Here is a 23,981-nt window from a genome sequence, read left to right on the forward strand (position 1 = left end):
TAGAAACAATGGAACTCATCCTGACCTTCTCTAAACGTCTTTATCAACAGTTGTTTTTAAAATGTTTTATAAAAATGGAAGATATAATAATGAATGACATGCAAAACTCTCTGTTTAATGGATTGTGGCAGTATGCGCGTAAACACGTTGGTTTGCGTCCCGCCGTGAAAACCAAAGAAGAAGAAGAGCGTAACACGCATGCGCAAAGCCACAGCACACCACATTCCCCGCTTCTCTTTCCCTACAGGCAATCATCCAAGAGCAAGTCACTTGCTGTATACGTTCTCCATGATCGTCTGAATACACATACATGGTGTTTTTTTTTTATCCTTTACAGTGTTTACGAGGAGTAACAATCTGACCGTGAAGCTCCATTAATCTGTGAGTACCGTCTTTATGACTGAATCCTCATTGTGTGAATGGAGGGCCCCTCCATGGTACCTCAGCCAGTTTGTCAACAGCACCAGTGCATTTCGAGTAGCGGCGGCTGCATCATCAAATAACCTTTAGCGTCTATATAAAACCACCAGTTTTAAAGTGGCGTTATCGTTGAGGGTTAAACATCTGAATAGTGATATAACAGCGTGGCTAGCTGTCGTTCAAATACGATCTTAGTCAAGAGTTGAATTTTCCAACCAAGGGAGTCCGTATCGCCCTTTGTTTGATATTCTCCTTTCTCGCACGTTTGTTCTATTTAAACGCGAATTCATGTTAATATATTGCAAACAGATGCCATCTAGTCTTAGCTGAATGCATTTGCGTTTCTGTTTGGTGGTTTTAAGTAGCCACAGCGAAGTAATGCAATGCTAGCTAGCTAAAGCTAGCTTAAATGGCTAAACTTGGAGCTAAATGAGAAAGCAGCAACACGAACAAGAGAAAATAGCTGTAGCCTGTACCAACTGGGGTAAATGCGGCGTTTAGCAAAAACTGCAGCTCACATGAGGAGCATAAAACTAAAAGGAAACATCGTGAGCTAAACGGCAAGGTGGTTTCGTATATACTTTGTACATTTTTATCATTATGCAATATATACCATTGTTGTCATGTGAGATGGAGAAAGAGGTTTGCCCTTTCATTGCATTTTAATACCACTATCAGACTAAATATCGACTGTATTCAGTCTAAAATTCGTTTTAACTTGACTGTCAGTGAATGTTGCAGTCAGTGCAGGGAGTTATGACCATTAAAAATATATATATACATATATTTATATATAGTCTACATTGACTAACTTTAATTTCAGGATTTTAGAGACTAGAAAAAAATTGCATAGTCATCATGTAAATAAATAAACACAAACTAGAAAATTTCTGAAGAAATTCCGAGTGTGCCAGTGTATCTGCTGCTTGAAAACCTATCAGAAACTAAGAATAGTTTTTTCAAACATGTAAGATTTATTGGGTGCATAAAACAGTTGGTTTGAAAAAGTTCAATGAAAAAACAGCTAGAAACATATGTTGAATGGTCATTTTAATAGCAAAGGAATTGGATAGTATGTCTTATTTTATTTTAGGCATAAACATTCACAGGCATTTACACAGTAGTAGTTAATCAAGTTAATGATGCAGTAGTGAAGTTTATAAATACAATCATGTTGTTATCACTTCAAAAAGCGGCTTTAGTATTTTTGAGTTTTTGTTTTGAAAGGCAAGTTTAATTTGTCTAAACTTATTTTAAACCAGTTGTTTGTCAGTCACCAAGTGTCTGAGCGTGAAAGAGACGGTTTGAAACATGTAATCATACTATCCAGGCTGTCAGTGATATTGTTCATGCAAACCTCTTGAAAAGTTACTGAGGCTCGTTGTTATATCTGTTCATTGGTATTTATAACTGGTATACTGATCAGCACCAGAAGCATAAAGAATCTTTTATGGTATTAATTTTTTCCTCTGCTTTAGCATAGTACACAGTAGATGCTAATTTCTTCACCATGGCAACTGAAGACAAGAAACCAGAGACTGACACAAAACCTCCAGTAGCACCGTCAGCATCTGCCAGCCAAAGCAAGGTTTGAATTTTTGGGACTATCGCTATTCTGTTCCAGCTGTAGCCTTTAGGGCCAGGAAATAGCCATAGTTAGGATTTATAAGAGAATGTATTTTGTTTAATATAGACTTAGATGAATGTCAGTATATTTGTCACATCTCAGCCAAGAGTTGTTAAATGTTGTATTTCCTTTTCACTCACAGTCGGCACCTGCAAAGCCAAACTACAGCCTGAAGTTCACATTAGCAGGCCACACCAAAGCTGTGTCCTCTGTCAAATTCAGTCCAAGTGGAGAATGGCTCGCCAGCTCATGTGAGTAAAAATCACTGCTGGAACTACCTTTTTTTTTTTTTTTTTTTTTTTTCACGACTTAATAATTATCAATAAATTATTGCAGCTTCTTGTTGAGTTTTAAGATTGATGATGTGTTGTTTTTTTAACCTATGCTGAGTGCGTATTCATTCTGTCTTTACAGCTGCTGATAAACTGATCAAAATCTGGGGCGCGTATGACGGCAAGTTTGAGAAAACCATATCTGGACACAAACTTGTGAGTTTGACTAATTCTTAGCTATACTCCTGCTGTGTTAATGGTTTTGTTTTTTATTGGCTGGACGAATGTAGAGCAACTGTAGCATCCTTGATGTTTAGTCAATTGGGATCAGATGTTTGGAGTCGTTACTAAGAGCCAAGCCACGGTTCCATTAGTTCTTACATTGGCCCCATGCTAGCTGTTTTCAGAGCTTCAAGTCCTGATCAGTTCCCATGAATCTGCAGGGTATATCTGATGTGGCCTGGTCCTCTGACTCCAACCTCCTGGTATCTGCATCAGACGACAAAACCCTGAAGATTTGGGACGTCAGCTCGGTAAGATGGGAGATTATTTAAATGATTCTGCTGAAATGTGTGATGTAATACTAAACTCTGTTTGCTGCGCATACATTTTAGCAAGCTGCACAGGTATATTACCATCATAGAATATTTGACCAACAGTTTTGGTTATTTTTATTTTAGCTATCCAGCAGTAGGGAGTCTAGTGATGTTATCTGGCATGGGATCTTCTTTCTAGAAGAATCATAAAGATAAATAAGAAAAACCATGATTAGCTGTGGCACAATTATGAGTATGATCTTGGATGAGTGATTGGCAGGTATCAGCGTGGCAACTGAAGTGTAGAGGCACTAACTACAACTATTAGGTTAGCTCATGTAGGTAATTGATTGTCACTTTTTTACATAAATGAAACATGCACAGCACAAAAGAGTTGGAACATCTAAAAAACATTAGTAAGGAAAAATATACAGTCCTATGCAAAACTCTTGAGCCATCCCATATTTGGAGTGAGATGTTCATGTAATTTTTAAAAAGGTCTTGTGTTTTTAGGCTTTCTGAAGGTCATTCAAAATTTTCTTTGAATGACCTTCATAGGATGCTTTTTCACTCATTTTCAGTCCAGGCCTAGTTCCTGACCATTTTAGGAAGAATGTTTTTTGCTTTTGTAAAGCCACGTAACTCAAAGAATGAACTTTTTTTTCTTATATTTAACAGACAACTTTGGAAAAGAACCAATTTTAAATTTTATCTCTATTTATTTATTTTTTACTAAGAGCCTGCCACGAAAGCTGCTAATATGTGCCCATTTCTTTTGTTGAGAAATGCCAAATATAAGTTTGATGGGATGAAATAATATTTTTGTACCAACCAGGTGATTTCCCCTAGAACTATTAGCTGAAGACTTGGCATATCTCAGCATGGTGTACAGCGTGTCCTTTACAAAAAAGGAAACAGGACAAGTAAAGGGCAAAAGAATTGGCAGGCCTTAAAACTATCTATGACAGATAAATATGAAAATATCTGAAACAGTCCTGAAACAGACTCTGAGAAATGCACCTGGCCCTTCAGTTGATCTAAAATGCCCTCCCCAGAGCTCGGACATTATTGAAGCAGTGCAGGATCATTTTGACAGAACAGAACAAAGGGCAGCCAACATCCAAAGAGGAGCATAGGATGTCCTCCAGGAAGCCTGCAGAAATAGTCTTGAAGACTACTTAAAGAAATTACAAGAACGTTTTCCTAAGAGAGTGCAGGATGTGCTGAATTGGCTTTCATGCTCATCAGAATTGTTTTTACTTTATGTATTGTATTTCTATTTATGATTGCACAGTTTACTGCTCCCCATTTCCCATTTTCTTAGCACAGTATAAAGAAACAAGGGCTGGCTCAAGACTTTTGTATAATACTGTAAGATGAATATTATAAACACGTACTTTAAAATACTCAGCTGATCTTTGTCCAGTCCTGTGCAGTAGGCTGAGTCATCCACTGCTCTCTCCCCACATCGCCAGCTTGGTCTTAAGCCTGAATCTGTGAGAGCTGCACCCCAGGCTGACAGCCTGTTCTGACTATGACACAGATATTATGCAGTATTGCTGGTACTGCTAAAAATACTGATTTCATTTTCACAATCAATGTTGAGAATATTTGTTGACTGCTTGAATGCATGACTTCAACTAAATCTATGGGGAGGCTTGTTATTCAGGCCCTTATACTGAAAAAGATCATCTCATGATCATTTGGCTGGACTTACTATTCCTGTCTGAGAGAACAATGCAATCTGTGATTGGTTAACTTGTGGGCAATCTCCCCTTTATTTACTCTACCTGCACATTCTCATTCTGTTACTGGGAGAAGATATCACATGCTCTTTTCAGAGAAGTTCAGAGACATTATGACATGCTTACTTAGTTAGATTTGCTTCTGAATTTCTTTGTAAATTTAGCTGAAGTCATGTGCTGATTTTGTCGGATGATGTTGCGTTTATCAAATTCGGATCTTAGCAGAGCGACAGATTAGAAATGGCTTGGAAGTTGCTGATTAAAATGTATTAATGGGTTATTTTATATGGGCCTATTTTCTGATAATAGAGTCAGAAAAATATGTAAACAAGAAGGCTTTGTTTGGGAGTACTACTTGTAATAGAATCTCAGTGTGTTGGAAATGCGGTGTACTGCTGTAAAAAAGGGGAGATAGTGATTTGGTAAGGCTCGGTCTACATCGCTGCTGTGTCTCTTATCATTATACTTTTATGAAGTATGAAAATGAAATCCATGTAGACTCTTAGGTTCATATCAGTGGTTTCTGCTGATGTTAAAATTGTATTACATTTAAAGCTGCACTTGTAGTGTGGTTTAGTTGAAGATGGTCCTGGGTTTTTCAGTGTGGGTGAGAAATGTGACATTTCGACCAATTTTCTCTCTAATCCAGGGGAAGTGCTTAAAAACTCTGAAAGGTCACAGCAACTACGTCTTCTGCTGCAACTTCAACCCCCAGTCCAATCTTATTGTGTCAGGATCGGTGAGTACCAAGCTCTTGGCAAGAAACAAGTCCTACCTAAATGGAAAGCAGATGTTAGACCTTTGCGAAAGCTCTCACTTTGAGCATTAGAAGCAGTTTCTGAGTGGTTTTCCAAAAAATGATTATTTTTTTTCTCTTCCGTTTCTAGTTCGATGAGAGTGTAAGGATATGGGACGTGAAGACTGGGAAATGTCTGAAAACGCTGCCAGCTCATTCTGATCCAGTCTCTGCTGTAAGTTAATTTTTTATAATTAATTAGACAAATGCTCTGGCTTTAATATTAACACTGTATTAAAGGCATGATGGTCTGCCTCGGCTTGCAGGTTCACTTCAACAGAGACGGCTCTCTGATCGTGTCCAGTAGCTACGATGGCCTTTGGTGAGTACTTGGATCCTCCTGAGACTCTCTGGCCACAGTTCGGGGAACATGGGTGCTTTTTAAAAGAACAAGCTTGCCTTTGATAAGAACTGGAAATGCTCTATGTCTGGCATATTTGCTCTGCGCTCGAGCTAAAAAGAATCCCTTATCATCCCATTGTAGCTGATGTGGATGACTTTCTAGTCATCTGGTGTGAGATTTATTTATTTTTACACGGAAATGTCTCTCAGTTAATTGTGTTATCTTTCATTCACAGTCGAATCTGGGACACAGCATCAGGGCAGTGTTTAAAGACACTGATAGGTAAGATCAGTCACACACGTGTTCCAATTTTTCTCGTTTGATTTGATTTGTTGCAGAATGTGCTAATTAAACGATTGATTAGTGACAGCAAATCTAATTAGTTTTGTATTGAGGCATGAAAAATGCAATCAGGTTGAAGCTTTGAGTTTTTTCAGTTTTGTTTTTTTTTTTTTAAACGTGTCTTTGTGATCAATGCGTTCTTGTTTTTTGTGTTTCTTAGATGACGACAACCCTCCTGTGTCGTTTGTAAAGTTTTCCCCCAATGGGAAATACATCCTGGCTGCTACACTGGATAAGTGAGTATAGACGTTGCTCAGTTTTGTGGCTTTCCTTCACACTATCGCATGACGCTTGCTAATCGGGGGGGGGGGTGCTCGATTGTTGGGGTCTCTCACTGTAAAGCGCCTTGAGGTGAGTGATGTTGTGATTTGGTGCTATATAACTAAATCTGAATTGACTTCTTAAGGAGCTGTACAGTTTTTCACAAGCACTACTTGGATTTCACCAGCAGGAGGCAGCACAACATCACAGTGAGCTGCTGTCTGTTTATTTGACTGTCGATTTTAAACTTCCTTTTGTATTTCTTTTAGCACGCTGAAGCTGTGGGACTACAGCAAAGGAAAGGTAATTGCCTTTGAAAGCTGTTGAAAGGCTTGATTATCATTCCGTTCTTTTATTCTAACTGCTTTTATTTGTCAGTGTTTATGTATTAAGAGTTCAGAAATTTTAAATCATAGATGCACATTCCCAGTAGTGTCCTAGCCTCAGTAATGATGGCATTTTATTTTGCTTTAAGATGTGAAATGTTTGTTTAGTAATGAATAAAACTGCAGATTTTACAGTTTTGTCATTTTTGATTGTATAACACATACAAATAACTTCTGTTTTTCTAACATTTCAGTGCTTGAAGACATACACGGGCCATAAAAATGAGAAGTACTGCATATTTGCAAATTTCTCTGTCACTGGCGGGAAGGTAAGATCATTTCTTTGAGAAAATGAATGTTTATATTTTGTTTTTATTGGTGCTTTGAGTTTCAGTGTTACTTTAAAATTACAAAATGGTCCTTTTGAAATCACTTATGTGTGCAAACATAACTCTGAGCCTAAGTGCCGCTGCTCTTTTGCAGTGGATCGTGTCGGGCTCAGAAGACAACATGGTTTATATCTGGAACCTGCAGACGAAGGAGATTGTGCAGAAACTCCAGGGCCACACAGGTACTGCAGATGCACTGTGACTGAAAACGCAGATAGAATAGCATTTTTGTATGGGGACTAAAAGTCAGAGTTAGTTGTCTTTTAGAATCACTTTGCATTTATTTAATTAAATATTTGAAGGCGCAGCTCATTTTTAAGACAGAAATTTGCAGCTGTGTTTTAAATATTGTGTTCTGGTGCAATCTGTTCTTTTAATTCGTCATTCTTTAAATTTTCTTCCTGTACTTTTTTCAGATGTTGTCATTTCGACTGCCTGCCACCCCACAGAGAACATCATCGCATCTGCGGCTTTAGAAAACGACAAAACCATCAAGCTATGGAAAAGCGACTGCTAAGCCATTTTGGATCTTTTGGGCCACTTGTGTTCCTTTTGTTTTTTTATATATATATATATATAATTTTCCTACATTTTATTGTAAGACAGGAGGACTTTTGTTTTCTAACAGAGAGCTCCTGCTGGATTGGAAGAATGAAATTAAACTCCATGAAATGTCATGACATTCAGCCAGAAGAACCAAACCAGACACATCATCCACACACAGTTCTGCAGCGGACGTTATCCCCTCATCAAAGCATGTGCCAGATTTCGATGTCTCATTATGGAAATTTGTGATTGGTTTTTTTTTCTCTCCCTCGTTTTACTTTGCAGCAATATTCTGGTGCTTCAGTATTTTATTTTTTTTAAACACTGCATTAACCTCGATGTCACTGCCTCATAACAGTCTTCACAAGCACGATTCTAGTCTTGTACAATGAATATAATGGTTATTTGGTCCTTCGTGGTATTTTATTTTCTGCCTTTGTGTAACTCAGTAGTACCATTTACAATCAGTGACTTTAAAGAAAAGAGGTGACGGTATACCTGAGGACAACTACTTAATACTTAAGGACTTCGGATCTTAAGTGAGTGCTTTATGCCCTAACAAGATATTTTAAAAAACTTTTTTTTTTTTTTAGGGCAACAAACCAGAATTTGACACAAGTGCAAACATTGAGAATGTTTAAAATTCTTCAAGATTTGCTACAAAAATCAAAATGACCCTGAATGACCTTTAAAAAAAAAAAGTACTTACTAACACTTGACCGTTCACAACAGTGACCAAATGCAGTTGTGTTCCAGTATTTGTACATACAACAACGCCACGTGTCGCAGTTTGATTACTTTAGCGGTCTTTGTGTTTTTGTTCTCTGCTTGACTAGCTGATAGTTCTGCACATGAAGCCAGCAGGCTGCTTTTCCTGTAGTTAACCTGGATTCTATGTAAAATATGTTCGCATCTGACAGCTGTAATTCACATCTGAATAAAAACAGTTTTTGTATGTTTCACCCCGAGTCGTTGACAGTTTCATTTCTGTACACCTAACACAAATCAACTGGAAACGCTCACTTAAAATTTTTTAATAACCTTTTTTTTCCTGTCCATGAACGAAGAACATCAGAGAACAACCCACGAAGAACAGATGACAAAATTCCATTTTCTTAAAAATAGACAAAATATAATGAAAGAAGATACTCCCATCTTGCAGCGACAGGTTAAAACATGGCAAAGTAAAAGCGACACAGTTACCAAAGTGCCAAAGCTTACTATTACTCCTGTCTTACATTTTCAATCTGAAAATTATCTCTTGCCGTCAAATAAGCTTTTCCACAATGTACATAACAGCCCACAGTGAGAAGGGAAAGAACAGAGTACATAAGCAAGGGATAAAATTACTTTTGTACAAAAATAGAGCTTTTACCAAGTGTTGTTTTTTTTAAACTACAACATTTTACTGTTTATGCCACAAAGAAAGCAGTGATTGTGTCACATGTTCAGCTTGTCCTGGTTACTTTTTTTTCTTTTTGAACATACAATTGTTAAGCAACACATACATTTCAGAGGGTTTCAAATCTTAACCATTTTTCCCTCTCTTTCATAGTTTACTAAGGTCCCATAAACTGCTGAGAAGCTGGTTTGAGTTTAACTGCTGCAATTCTGCTGGTTGATCAGGATTTTTTTTTATTAAGGTCAAAATGCAAACAAATCCTCGGGGGGGGGGGGGGCAAACACCATGAAACGCTTGAAGAACACCTGCCGTGAAACCGTTTGGTCTGAATCACTCGTCTCCTTCTTTCAATGTTGGAAATCCTTAAGGAATAGAGCTGTCGATATATATATTTATAAATATATACACATATACATATTAACAAAATATAGCATTCAATGTAGGTAATCATTCTTTGCAGGTGTCCATTTCTTTCTTGTCAAGATCGATTTATGGCTTAAGATAGCTGCTGTCACTAATCACAGTAGAAGGAGACATCGGACTCAAAAGAACAGGAGAATAATCGTTTTAACACTTGGGTCACCCGGTTGGAAAACGAGCATTGGATTGTTTTATCATCTGCTTTTCTTGATGAAAATCAGCCTCTAAAAATAGTTTCCTTTGAAATTGTATGAACGTTTTTGATTTAACAGACAAACAAGTATGTATATATAGATATATATATCTTTTTTTTTTCAATAATATAAATACTGTAAGCTCAAGCTGGCAGTCAATACTGTCACATGGATAGGTTGTAATATTCAGGCCACCTCAATGAAAATAGAGAATAAGAATCAAACACAAAGCCAATTGGTCTTTTTGACGTTATTGCTACTTTACTCAGTTTTACTAAGCACAGATACTGAGGTTTTGTCTGAGCCAAAGGAATATTGATGATAGTAATGCGGTTAGAAAGTGCCTTCTTTTTGTTAACAACAAAAACAACAACAACAACGACAACAAAAATTCAAGTTATGTTGCAGCGCTCTTTCTCTTCCACTAGAAGGAGCTCGCAGCTCTTAAACTGCTACTACATCCCTCCCATTCCTCTTACCCAAACTTCTCCCTCACCCAAAGTAAACCTTGCAGTCGTGCTTGAGCTCTATAGCATCTGACATTTCAGAGCCAGCGTGTATGAACTGACTTTTTGATTTTTTTCATCGTAAGACAAAAGAGATCATTGGCCATCTGGGGGATCAGTTTCACAGAGGTGGAATGACATTTACAAGTTCTCTCCCAGCGCGTGCTATTTATTATAAAACTAGCACCAAATAATGATGAAAAACGGACATACGGACATTTTACAGACTGGTTTGTTTTTTTCTGAGTCAGAAATCTATGGAGTCTTGATGACCCTCAAACTTGATTATAATTGATTAATGTGCTAATAAACTCAACATCAGTAGCTGACAGCTAAACTAAGCTCCGATTGCTTCCCACGAGTTTCATTTTTCATAAACCAACTGCGAGACTGGATATGATGAAATATACATGAAACACCAGCTGATTAAAAAAAAATTGTTTTATCATTTTAAGCGTGGATTTTATTTCATACGCTTAATTTACTTACATTTTCAGTGCAATTCAGATTTTCATTTATCCATTACTATCAAGCAAATTATTTTCAAAGGGCACACTCTCAAGACTCCACACATTTCCTCAGACCCCATTAAAAATCTGACTTTTATCAAAATGTAATGAAAACACAGTGCTCGGGTTTCTTTTTTTTCTCTTTTGTTTCCCAGGTTCAGATAGTGTAAAGGTGCTTATGAAAGAGTAGCAAAGATGCAGATATAGAAAGAAAATCCTATTTAAATCTTTTTAACCGTCATAAGTATTATTATTATCTGCAGTAGCAAAGCTGGTGCTTTTTTTTTAAATTTGGTTTTTTACACTTGGTGAGTTTGTTTGAAATCCTGGTGACACCTGCTGTAGTGTGACCTATCACAAAGTTGAGGTTTGAGTACTTTCGCTGGTGTTTATATGTCCTTCTGTTTCTGGGCAGATTTTTGTCATCGAGGGTTACCATGTCAGAATTTGTTTTAGCCCTTACTTATAGTGGCCACATTTACTTGAGAGGCTTTGCCTTTTTGCCAGGCCACCGCTGTAAAGAGCAGTTTTCTCTTAATAACTTGCCTGGTTAAATACAAGTTTGAGTTAATTTCAATCAAATGTGAGTAAACCAGAGCTAAATAACCCCTAAATATCTTTAAAAAACAACAACAACAAAACCCTTGGTATTATTTTCTCCTGCCAGTAAAAAACTTGCAGTGGACCCACATTTGACAAACACATTTCTTTAAAAGATCTCAGATCTGTGGACAATCTTTGGAAATGCAATTGATGCATAGTTTTGCAGCAGCTGCAGCATTTACAGAAAAGCAGAGGAGGGGGGAAGCAGAATATGGGCATAAAGCATATTTATACACAACATGTATATATGTAGAAACATGGATATTTAACATTTCAGTTCAACTTATACGACACTTGGTTGTCCAGAGAAGTGCAGAGAGAGCGAGTGTGTGTGTGTGTGTCCCTCTGAGGTGTTAAACAATTGTGGCGTTCCTGATTGGGTCGGGGCCAGAGTCCACCTCAGAGGTCAATTACATCGACATCAGCTCTCTGTTTAGAAACCCGACTCCACGGTCATGAGGTTAAGTGCCAAGTAACAAACAAACAAACAAATAATGGCTCCTGCTGCAACAGCAACAAGTACATCTCTCACATACTGTATATGGTCTAATCCTAAATGGGTATCAAGAACTGAAGGTCCGAAGGATGGAGGCAGAGGTAAATTGTGCATTGCGGTTGTTAAAAGTGAAAACTGAAAATAACGTCAATACTGTTTCTGTACAGGTAGATATGAGGTGTTTTGAAAAGCTAATACCCGCTGTGTTGAGCAGAGTGTGGAGGTGTAAATGGTGTGCTGGAATTCACATGAAACGCGAAGTGGAGAGGGTGGAGAATGGACGATAAGGAGCTAAGAGGCTGGCAAAACTAGGACGTTTACCCACAGTGTGAGTGTGCACAAACTTTCCAGGCGTCCAAGCTTGTCGTGATGAAGGCCAAATGTTGGAAATGTTACTTTCCAAAATATATGTTGTTCCTCCGTGTGCTGGTAGCCTTTCAGAGCATCCAGTGGGCTGTAAAGCTTACAGTTGGGTACTTTAAAACAGCCTGAATGGTCCTGTGTGTAGATTGTACATAAACTTTCCCAACTCTCTGTCGAGCAATACGCGAACTGAAGGGTTGATAAGTGGACTACCACAACATTCTCCCCAGTGTTGCACAGTGTTTAGAGTAAGACATGGTTGTATTTGTTGGAATTGGGCAGAGACCTGAGGGTTTTGAGCTCTTGCAACCTTGTTAACCCACCTCTGAATTCTCCAGAAAGCTCACACATTGAAAAAAGAACACAGCTAGTGCAAGACCTGACGTGCTTAGTTGAGTCAGGCAATTGAGTCTGCTTAAAGTTCCTTTAAGCAGACTTATTTCCCCGAACCAGCCCGCCCCTCTTAATTAAGTTCAGTCCTGAAAGACAGTGAGGGCTCAGGTCCAAGTCTAAACAGCCCAAGGCTCTCAAGAGCCCACGATTGTCCCGATCACAACGTTGAGTGTCCAATTATGACATCATTACTGTTCAATATATGTGTGCATATATATATATATATATATATATATATATATATATATATATATATATATATATATATATATATATATATATATATATATGCAAGAGCAATTCTGTCTTTATGTGTTAAAACCTGATCATCTCAGCTTTTTCTTGTCAAGGTGTAGGAAAAGTGATGATGAAAACAATGGCTCAATATGTTTCTTTTGTCCTCTGTCCGTCCTCATTTCAGTCCACCGTTGTCACTCGTCTTGCTGCGTGGTTTTCATATATAATATTTCTTATTCGTATTTATATTTTTTACAAGGTATAAAACAGACCCATGGGCGTGACGGATTCATTGTTTGAAAACATCTAAGCGAGGCGAGGGGGTAGAAGGGACGGAGGAGGAGAAAAAGAGGGAGGAAGGGGGAGGTTCTCCATCCAAGGCTGTCTTGTGATTTGTCCCTTGCTGGAGATTTTTTATTTTTTATTTTTTTTTTAAAAAAAGGAAAAAGGCCCCCCTCTTGATCCAAGGCTGATGAGGAGGGTTGGGTGGAGGTAAAGAGGGTTCAACCCCTCACCTCTATTATGTCATTTGATGTGGGGCTTCTAGCATCTCCATAAGGAAGGTGTCAATGGGCGTGTCGCCGATGAGCTTGAAGAAGAACAGGTGCTCTAGACACTTAAGACCGATGGAGCGCAGTGCAGGCAATCGCAGCAACAGCTTAGCAAATCTGTCACAACACAAAACAAGAATTTAGCACAGGATGAAAAGCTGAAATAATTTTAAAGTATTTCTAAGCTTGCAGTTTCAGGGGCATTAGTTTTGGCATAAATATGCACTTTGTCATAAGCAGGCGCTCACCCATCCAGCTGCAAGTTATGATTTAAGAGAACTGGTGATGCTTGCACACACAGGCCTCACATTAAATATAAGACTAAGAAAAACCTGTTTTGAGCAAATGGCAAAACTTCAGTGCAAAACTATCACACAATAATAATTTTAATAGTTTTTTATGCAGCTGTAGATGGGTTTCAGCAAACTTTCAAGCTGAAAATAGCCACGAAAAAGCCACAGATGTGCCAGAAACTGCAATTCCTGACACAACCACTTGAGGCAGATTCCAAAAGCTAACCAGTCCCCATATACCCTCATGATAACATGCCCAACATGTTTGCAACCAAATGTAGTAAATATCTATACCCCCCTTGTTTTTGATGACCAAAATTGCCATCCCATTAAAAAAACACAAAGAATTAGTATCACATAAATCAAGCTTATACTATAAGTTAAAACATCATCTACTGTATCAACTCAACTAATACGGTCACATTTGGTTTAAAAAAAATCCAAATTCTGTCAATGATTCATATACCAATTCACAACATCAATTTTTGATATACAGTCTATGTCAAAACTGATAACACGGTGAACTCAAAGCTACTGATAAAACACGTTTCTTGTGTGGATGTACTTCAAGCTTTTTTCTTTGACTTCTACCTCATGAGAGGCTGTCTGGGTTGAGACTTTAAATATTAATAACAGCTGCAACAATAAACACACTCGTGCTCTTGATTTTCTCAGCACTGCAAACTGGTAATGTAACAATAAGGGCTCGGTGTTTATGATCTTACCTGCCAGGCTGCTCTGGGTATTTCTGTTTGCAGTAGGCCTCTAAAGACGCGTAGACTTTCTCTCTCAGAGCTTCTACTTCGCCTGGGTTGGACAGACCTTTAGAGTCTGCGGAGAGTGGCAGAAAGAACAAAAGAATTCACTACACCACGTGGCTAGGCTGTGCTGCTGTTATTTGTACACAACTGGACATTCTTCTTCATTATAAAAAGAAAAAAACCCCCAAAGAAGTAAACAAGTAGGCGTGAAAAAGCTTTCAAATCTGCACTTTTGCCCAGTGGAAAAACTAGCATAACTCAATATGGAAAAGCATCTCCACATTCTGGGCTAGTCCAATTAAGACCGCAATTCTCAAGCTGCACCAATTTAAGCTTCACTGGACTCATCTTTGATTAACATTTCTGACGAACAAAGCATTGTGAAGTTGACAATCAATGAATGTACATTGGTTGTTAATGGCTGGACCAGATCACACAGTGTGTGAAAGAAAAGGACTGAGGGCCATTTTTGCCTTGCTGTTCCCTTCACCCCCACCCCCACCACCGTATGTTTTTTCTCCAGTCAGTGTAGTCTTGCAAACCCCTAATTAACAAGGAATCAGGCGGAAAAGTGAACAGGGGCCAGTGGGTCTGGGTATGGCCTGAACAAAATGTGAAACACAGAGGATCAGTGTGTCCAGGGTGAGCAGATCCGCAGAGCCCCAGAGAGATTCAGGGAGCCTCCCTTACTGAGTCACTAAAAACCTGGGTCACATTCATGGGTTAGTTCAGTCCACTTAGATTCCATTTGGATAAGGTTTAAATACAGAACAGCACACTCATAGCAGAAGTGCCTTGGCAAGACACGGGCCTCAATTAAAGAGCGCACTCTTTCTTTGGACCTTTGCGGGGGAACGTAGTAAAATTTACACAAGGTTGGCAAATTACAAAATAAATGAGAATTCATCAATTTCAAGTGAAAATGGTGCCTTGAGAGAATCAAGGTCAACTCAAGGAGATAGTTTCCATTACAAGCTGAGATACCAGAGCTGAGACATAAGTGATGCACAACGCAACAGCGTTCTTGAATCTAAATACGTTATATTTACTTTTAACAAAAGTCTGGCAGCATTTTGAGACCATTTCCCCAATGTGAAAAGTTGTTCCCACTGGAATTGATTAAAGCCAAATGAAAGCTGAGCCAATGAGAATAAGACACATTTGTCATGTTCTATTTTAAGCCTGCTGTGGGATAAGGTTTAATAATCAAAGTTGAAGAGTTTGTGTTGACTAAGCGTTACGCTTCGAGTCCTCAGTGACTCATATTCTATTCCTGCAACGTCTGTGTCGGCTGATTATAGCTAGAAACAGTAGCAGCACCACGCCACAGTGCACAAGATCTTTATACTTTTAATAAAAGTTGCATTTCACTGGAATACGCTGATGTTCAGAAAGAAAAAAAAAAGCCAGTATACAACAATTACTCCGAAGGAAGAATTACACAGCGCAGTAGTTTGATGACCCATTTCTCTAAAAGATTTTTAGTCATTTTACATTACTGAATATATATATATATATATATATATATATATATATATATATATTTTTTTTTTTTTTTTTTTTAATGAAAGTTGAAACTAAAAAAAAGAGAAAAAAGAAACAAGAGTTTGCATTGTACAAACAGCAAATGAAAGCTTTTATATAATATACACAATGGTTACCTGGGTTGAAAAGGACAATAGCTCGAAGGCACCCCAGTTCTGTCTTATCCATCTGCATGTCCCTCATCTTTGACACCAGCTCTGTCAGCACTCTGCACAAAAGCAACAGGAGACAGTCAGAGATGCTACTCAGGTTAAAATACTATGTCAAGAATATTTAATTCTTGGCTAATAGGCAATATTTGTGTAAAATGAAACTAAACCAGTGGCAGAAAATTAAAGATCACACTTAACTGGATTTTTTTTTTTTTTTTTTTTTGCAAATGACACATTATTCTTGACTGGTGCATTGCAAATACGGTTTTAACCACTTTCAAGTTTGCCTCTATTTGAAAAAACATGCACACAAGCTTACTCTGGGCCCACACTGGCACAGTTAGATCAGTGGAAAAGTTTACAGCCCTGCAAAGTAATTATATTTAGTACATGGTTTTCATAAAACGAAAGCCGCAGAGTAAACACAAGCTGTAATCTAACACCAGTGCTCCCACTGTCTGTGTGTGACATCACGGGTGGGAGTGGTGGCGTGTGGAGTCGCTCGAACTCCTCACCCCACTTTGACTCGGTCACACCCTCTCCCTGGCACTCTTTATTTTCCCTCTCACTCCGTTTCTTTCTGCTCCTCGCGCCCAGATAGTAAAGTCAATTGTGGCTCTTAGCTCATTCTAATTCAATTTGCTCTAAGGAGGAACAACAGAGCTTAAAAAAAGACAGAGAGGGAGAGAGAGAGGAAAGGGACTCAAGCGTTTAAGTTGATCAGTCTCTTCATTTGTATGGAGAAGAGACAGTGGACCAGATAAAGAAACATTATCAGTTCTCTGCATCTTAATGCTTGCCACAGTTAATAAAGAGATGGAATATGTCCTGTGGCTGTGAACGCTGATGACTGAGCGCACAGGCTGCTGATCAGAGGCGCAAGAAGGGAGACAGCACGTGCAGCTGCAAATTCTCTGCTGGCTCCAAAACTGTGCAAGGAAACATACGCTTCATTTGCAGTTTTTAATTTTCAAAATATAATAACAATCCATGACCAGAACTGTTCAAGAGTAACGTAGTTTAAAAAATATATATTTACAAAAAATCCCAAACCAATACAAACAAAATGTAAGATATATTTTTCTTATACGTTTGACAAACTTTCATAAGGGTGGTTCCTGCATCCAGCTGCGCTGTGACTCTATGGTGCATGGATTGTCTATATAAGATATGAGAGGTTCTGTGTGACCCCTGTTGTGTACAGGCGTAAATATTTTATATATTGGAGTCAATCAATTGTGCCTGTGCTGCTTGGCATTCCCCATTTTGTGTAACATTTCATTGTTTCGATTCAATGTTACATGAAATATTCTACAAGGGGTGGACATTTAATAGAATTTTAATCTCGATCAGAATTTTGTCTTCCCACAATTATGACATTTAAAATGCATACTCTGCCAATATAAAACGCAAAGCAAAAGCAATTTAGGCACTCTCTAAATCAGCACTTGATCATGTGTCTGTGTTTGCCTATCACAGCTGGTCCCTGCAGCACAAAGCTTGAAGTTGGACTAAAAGACAAATATACAACAAAAATCCAATGTCTGGCACAGCAGAACGCAAGGAGCTTGTCTCGAATTGGATCAACATCCGTTGTTTGGATTTTGGGGGAAGTGATGTTAAGAACAAATCATAATGGAAGAATGCTGTGAAAGAGTGCTGCTTTGCATTGCAGATGCAACTGAAAATATGCCACAAAATGCAGTATAATTAATGAATTAAGGCCAAGAAAAACAACTACAGATGTAAATTGCCCAAGTGCCAATTAAAGGGAGCCTGTACGACACAACAGCGTGTACATCCAGCTCACAAAGACACACTGGAATTGTTACAGTTATTATTCCACATTGGCAATATTTGTGCTGTATCAAAACCTCATGGGATTTCACAGCTGACAAAGACTTTGCTCTGAGTTTTAGTCTGAGTTTCTAATGCTAACGTGTTATCAGGAGAGAGACTGATACACCGATGAGCCGATATTATTGGCTGATATTACTCATTTGCCATTATATTGATATCAGTATTTTTAAACAGCCGATAAATAAAAAATTTAAAATATATGAAGAAACAGGAGAACTAACTTTAACCATGTTACAAGATTGATGCTGCATAGTTTGTCCACCAGGGGGCCCTCTACAACTTCTCTAATGCAATGTGTTTAGACCGCCAAATCAGCTGATCTGACAAAAGTTAGGCAGAGAATAAAGGACTAATCCAAATGTTTTTGTAACAATGAAACAAGTTTATTTTTAAATTTCTACAACATCTTAGTAAGGACTTATAAATAAATAAATACACTTAACAAATGTTTTGTGTCCCTTGATGTTAAACAAAATATCGGCTGATACTAAATATGAGTATCGGTAAGACTAATACTTTTCTAACTCTTTAACTTTTAACTTAAAAAATAGGCCACCTTTATAAATCACAATATTATCAAAGCACTACTTTCAGGTTGCATTACATGCTACTCGAGCACACCTTTAGAAAGTGCTACCTAATATATTATTTACAAAAGTTTTTGGTGCAGTTTCTACATGAATTTAGATGTCACTAAGTCCAAGAAAATTTAGTAACCTGTCAAAGATGGCTCCCACTCCGGCACTGTGGGCGCTGTTGCGGTGAACGTGCAGCCCCGTTGCCAGCAGAATCCCGTCTTTAACCGCTATCGAGCGGTGCGAAAATGATGCAATGAGGAGCTCGTTCCAACCTGAGAAAGAGATGAGGAGAGGGACTGAGAAAAAAGTATGAGAAATAAAACCACTCACACTCTCCGAAATCCCCAGTACAAAAGTTCACACAGCATTCGAGCAAAATGAAACTGACAACAAAGGAGGGAATTCCAATGAATCAATTAAGCTGCGCACTAAAAGCATGCAGCTTTCTCAAGCACAGGCATCAGGTTATTACTAAGACATTTGAATCATGCTTTCTAAAGAGACAAGCGTGTAAACGGGATGAACTGCGCCTGCCATCGCAATAAAGACAACAGGCTTGATGCGCCAAAGCAGGGGGCTCGACACGGAGCGCCGAAGACACAAGACGCTGCCGTTTGAGTGACAGGGCTCCTTTAACTGTTCTGCCTGGCAACACCCGCCTCTTCTCCCCAGAGTTGAGTTGGGTATGAGCGGAGCCGGGATGCTTTTATCTGTGATACAGCAGAACTAAAGCGGTTATTTATAGAAAACCTGAGAGCAGAGACGAGCGTTGCCGAATAATGTCTCTCTCCCCGCTTTGCTGAAGTCTTTCCATCTTTTTATATGTGCAAAGGATAAGAATGATGGGAGGATTTATTTATTTTATTTGTTTTTTTAGGGTAAGGGATGGGTGCGTTATAGCATTTTTTTTTCCTGGAGGAGGATTTAGAAAATAATGGTGTAATTTAGAGTGACAAGCAAGCAACAAGGGCAATGTGTTGGGAGAACCCAAAAGACCTTCCTGCATGTGACGTTAGTGACTGTAGCAGAAGTGACAGATGATTCACTCTCCGTTTTACATCGCTGCTTCTGTGATGCTTGCTTTTCCTCATACAGCAGATGCATGAAGAGACTCTGGGTCTGTCTCTTGCATCAGTCACATGACCGAGAGGTATCCAGTGTTCTCTTTTTTTCTGACTATATTATTAATGTTCATGGGCATCTGTTGTATCTACAAATGTGACTTATTTAACAATGAAAACAATGTCCTGTGATTCTGTTATTTTTATTTTTATTTTTGTTTAATCCTTGTTATTTTAAACAGCAGCAATTACTTGCCTTTTTAATACACAGTCAGTGGGCATAATACAATACATCTTACACTGAGTAATCAGTGGTTTGTTGAACCAGCAAATTTGATTCAATTTATTCATATAACAATGACCATTGATTCCAACCCATATCCTGTTAATTATATATCATCACTGCCAATCACTGCAAATTGTTTGCTGGTTAGATCATGCAAAATACTTAAGTCAGCTCGACAGACCTGCTCGTAGAAGGATGACCTGGTCGTCCAGCGGCAGCTCAGAGAAGTGGGGGATTCTTTTAGCCCACTCAACCAGGGTAAAAAGTTGTTTGTCAGCTGCTTGACAGATATTTGTCACTGGGTCGTTGGGCTGCAGGGGACGAGAGACAAAGATAGAACAGGTTAAAATAAGTCAGAAAATCAACTACAGTGTGAATTAAATAAGATTGAAATGTTAGCTTAATAATAATAATAATAATAATGGATTGGATTTATATAGCGCTTTTCAAGGCACCCAAAGCGCTTTACAATACCACTATTCATTCACTCTCACATTCATACACTGGTGGAGGCAAGCTACAGCTTTGTGTCTTTTGGCTGAGAGCCTTGTGCTAGGGCATAATTGAGCTACAGTGCTATGACAACGTATTTCCCCACCCTTCCTGATTTTTTAGTTCTTTTGCATATTTCTCACACTTGCTACCAATGGTGGTACAACCAGGTATTAGGGTTTAGGGGGCAATTACTTTTTCACATGGTGCAAGGAAGGTTTCGATTTCCTTAACCTTTTAAAGCCAAGCGTATCGTATTTGATGCATGTGTTTTTGTGAGTTTTTGAGACTTCTATATCATCAGCGTGACTTTTTTAACCCTATAAAATATAATTGGCATAACACATTTTTTAACACATTTTTAATGACTAAATTGCAAAAATATGGCTAATGTAGCAAATGTAATACAAATTAAAACTCATACATATGCAGATTAAAATTTGATATATCAAATATTTTTTTATATATATTTATGTAGAGAGATTTTCTATAGATTTCTGGCAGTTATTTCATGGTTCAGGTTTTAAAGGGTTAGTAAATTTAAAATATTGATTTTAAAACTCCATTTGTATTTACTCAGTATATCTTTGTCTAATATTAAAATTTGTGTTATGATCTGAAACATGTAACTGTGACAAAAGTGCAAAAAAAATAAGAAATCAGTAAGGGGCTTTTTTCATGGCACAGTACCTATAACTACGTAATCACACACACACTGACACCAACATGAGTGCCCGCCGTGAATAATATCTTCTAAAGAGGTACGGTGAAAAAACAAACAGTGATTCTGTCTCAGCTTGTGGAGGAAATACCTGCAGAGAGCTGTCAGTGAAAAAACAACTTTCGCTGAGCTGACTCTTTCTTTGGGGACCTTTTAGCCAAAACACAAATCAGCCTCTCTGACAGCTAGTAGAGCTCAAGAGGCCCTTGAGAGGCTCCACTGACACTTTACTACAGAGCAAGTGGTTAGGAGCTCAAAGAGGACTTTATCACAGCACCAGGAACGGCTTTGTAAAAAGGTAAACCAATGTGCTCACAGTAGTGCTTCTAATAATGATTGTGTAATTATGCTGATAACCACATTTGGCAGAAATGACTTCAAGTAACACCTCTCAACATCATCGTGGATGAATTTGGGTCCTTTCAAATCTCCCGTTTTTAAGTAAGATCATTGAAAAAGCAGTTTCTCAACAGCTCAGTTACTTCTTAAAACAGAATAATTGCTACGATGCCTTCCAGTCAGGTTTTAGACAGAATCACAGCACTGAAACCGCTCTGACCAAAGTGTTCAATGACATATGTCTGAATACAGACAGTGGAAAAATGTCAGTCTTAGTTTTACTGGATCTCAGTGCAGCATTTGATACAGTTGACCACAACATATTACTCAAACGACTGGAGAACTGGACAGGTCTTTCAGGAACTGTACTAAACTGGTTCAAAACATACGTAGAAAACAGGAAATACTTTGTATCAATAGGTAACTTCACATCTGAGCAGACAAGTATCACATGTGGAGTTCCCCAAGGTTCCATCTTGGGACCCCCTCTGTTTAACATCTACATGCTCCCACTGGCACAGATTATAAACAACAACAAAATAAACTACCACAGCTATGCAGATGACACACAAATATATATCACAATGTCACCAGGAGACCGAGGCCCTGTACAGGCTCTTGGTAAATGCATTGAGGAAATCAATGACTGGTTGTGCCACAATTTTCTCCAGCTAAACAAAAACAAAACTGAGGTAATAGTCTTTGGCGCCAAAGAAAAACGATTACAGGTCACCAGAGAACTTCAATCTATACATCTAAAAACCACAAACCAGGCGAGAAATTTGGGTGTAGTGATGGATGCAGACCTAAACTTAGAAAAACACATTAAGACAATAACAAAGTCAGCTTACTATCACCTCAAGAATATATCAAGGATAAAAGATCTGATGTCTCAACAGGACCTGGAAAAACTAGTCCATGCATTCATCTTTAGTAGGCTTGATTACTGTAACAGCATCTTTACAGGTCTACCTAAAAAATCAGTCAGACAACTACAGCTCATTCAGAACTCTACTGCTCGAGTCCTCACTAAGACCAAAAAAGTGGACCACATCAGTCCAGCTCTGAGGTCCTTACACTGGCTGCCTGTCCGTCAGAGGATAGACTTTAAAGTTCTGATGCTGGCCTATAAAGCTCTGAATGGTTTAGGACCAAAATACATCAATGACCTCCTGACCCAGTATGAACCATCCAGATCCCTCAGGTCATCTGGATCCGGTCTTTTATCAGTTCCCAGAGTCAGAACCAGACACGGAGAAGCTGCATTCAGCTTTTATGCTCCTTATATCTGGAACAAACTCCCAGAAAGCCTCAGATCAGCTGAAACACTCAGTTTATTTAAATCCAGGTTGAAGACTCACCTGTTCTCAGCTGCATTTGAATAAAGCACCAAATCCACACTTTAAGCTTAAATTTCAAAACTTACATTTAACTACTGATTTTATCTACTGTTCTGATTTTATCTGTTTTGATTTTATATACTGTTGTTTGTTTGTTTGTTTGTTAATTAGTTAGTTAGTTTATTTGCTTGTTTTAATCAATTTTAAATCATGCTTTTTATTTGTTCTTGTTTCTAATGTCTCTGTAAAGCACTTTGAATCACCTTGTTGTTGAATTGTGCTATACAAATAAACTTGCCTTGCCTTTCTTCACTACGTTGCTGCAGTTCATTAAGAGCATTTGTTTATGCACAGCTCTCTTTAGGTCCCACCACAATATTTCAGTTGAGTTGATATTTCCACAGATTTGTGGGCCAATGCAACAATTGAAATATTTTTTTTCAGCCAATCTGTTGTGGTCTTGTTGCTGGCCAGTTATATACGACCAAATTTTGGTCACATAACCGGAAGCTCTAGCAGTCAGACAAATGGCCTCACATTTCATCGTGAGTTCATCGTTGACCCAAGGACAGAAAGGTCCCCAGGTCAAATCATCATGCCTCCACTTCTTTTCTTGACATTTGGTATGAGGTGTTGTGTTTGGTTTTCACCAAATGTGATGCCGTGCATTATGGCCAAACACTCTGTCCAAATGGCATTGCTTGGGGTTTTCATCTCGAGGTTTGTTCAGTTGCAACCTCACGGACCTAAGCCATTCTGTCATGTTCTTTGAAGAGTGAAGAGGCCATACTTGTTCGGTCTTTTGTTATGAACTTCAACACTTAGCACGCTAACTGAGGCCTGTCTGAGATCTTTGTGCAGTGCATCATCTGCCCTTGGGGTGATTTTGCTGGGACGTCTGCTCCCCACTGGGAAGACTGTGGTATTGTGTTAACACGCACCTGAAAGCTCCAGACCGGCAAACTGCCAAAATTGCTTTTATAGAAGTTGTCATAGCTGCACCAAGAGCAAAAAAAACTTGTCCATTGATAGACAACGCAGCATACAAAATGTAATTCCTGAAAACAAACGTTTCCCGCTCACCAAAAAAATGAAAGGGAAAAGAATGTGTGCACCTTTTTAGCTTTAGTCAACAAAATAATGGTATGAGCCTAAATAAATGCATGTCTTTTATTTAGAGCTTTTTTTTTTAACATACAAACTGAAGTTGAGGTGAAAACAAAGCCAGATTTGATCCTTATCTGCTAATGTATATCTAATGATAAGTGTGTTCTTT

General features: G+C 38.4%; 2 protein-coding genes across 7 annotated transcripts in view; one reads left to right on the plus strand and one right to left on the minus strand.

The window, feature by feature from the left end:
- The first annotated feature begins 224 nt into the window (after positions 1-224).
- wdr5 (WD repeat domain 5) lies at positions 225-8,565 on the plus strand. The gene is made up of 14 exons (XM_085359666.1): positions 225-381; positions 1,899-2,008; positions 2,190-2,298; positions 2,462-2,535; positions 2,763-2,852; positions 5,250-5,339; positions 5,488-5,571; positions 5,663-5,718; positions 5,975-6,021; positions 6,242-6,317; positions 6,612-6,645; positions 6,923-6,997; positions 7,152-7,239; positions 7,474-8,565. Exons 2-14 carry the CDS (start codon positions 1,931-1,933, stop codon positions 7,572-7,574), a joined length of 1,002 nt encoding a protein of 333 aa, XP_085215792.1. The 5' UTR covers positions 225-381; positions 1,899-1,930; the 3' UTR covers positions 7,575-8,565.
- A 4,193-nt stretch (positions 8,566-12,758) lies between these two features.
- rxraa (retinoid X receptor, alpha a) overlaps positions 12,759-23,981 on the minus strand; it is a 160,444-nt gene continuing 149,221 nt past the window's right edge. For all 6 annotated transcript variants that reach the window (XM_085359669.1, XM_085359671.1, XM_085359668.1 and 3 more), the window contains 5 exons: positions 19,995-20,124; positions 18,606-18,738; positions 15,993-16,084; positions 14,296-14,401; positions 12,759-13,394 (listed from right to left, as the gene is read on the minus strand). In XM_085359669.1, the coding sequence (XP_085215795.1) occupies positions 13,247-13,394; positions 14,296-14,401; positions 15,993-16,084; positions 18,606-18,738; positions 19,995-20,124 (609 nt within the window). In that variant the 3' untranslated portion in view covers positions 12,759-13,246. The remainder of the gene's footprint in view (positions 13,395-14,295; positions 14,402-15,992; positions 16,085-18,605; positions 18,739-19,994; positions 20,125-23,981) is intronic.

The sequence above is a fragment of the Diplotaxodon limnothrissa genome, linkage group LG7, assembly GCF_057381915.1.
Source record: "Diplotaxodon limnothrissa isolate DT_005_m linkage group LG7, D_limnothrissa_male_GT1.1, whole genome shotgun sequence".
In the NCBI taxonomy this organism is placed as follows: domain Eukaryota; kingdom Metazoa; phylum Chordata; class Actinopteri; order Cichliformes; family Cichlidae; genus Diplotaxodon; species Diplotaxodon limnothrissa.

Coding starts and splice junctions, on each gene's coding strand:
- wdr5 (XM_085359666.1), top strand. CDS start 1,931: ATGGCAACTGAAGACAAGAAACCAGAGACTGACACAAAACCTCCAGTA. Junction 2,009..2,189: donor CATCTGCCAGCCAAAGCAAG/GTTTGAATTTTT, acceptor TTTCACTCACAG/TCGGCACCTGCAAAGCCAAA. Junction 5,340..5,487: donor ATCTTATTGTGTCAGGATCG/GTGAGTACCAAG, acceptor TTCCGTTTCTAG/TTCGATGAGAGTGTAAGGAT.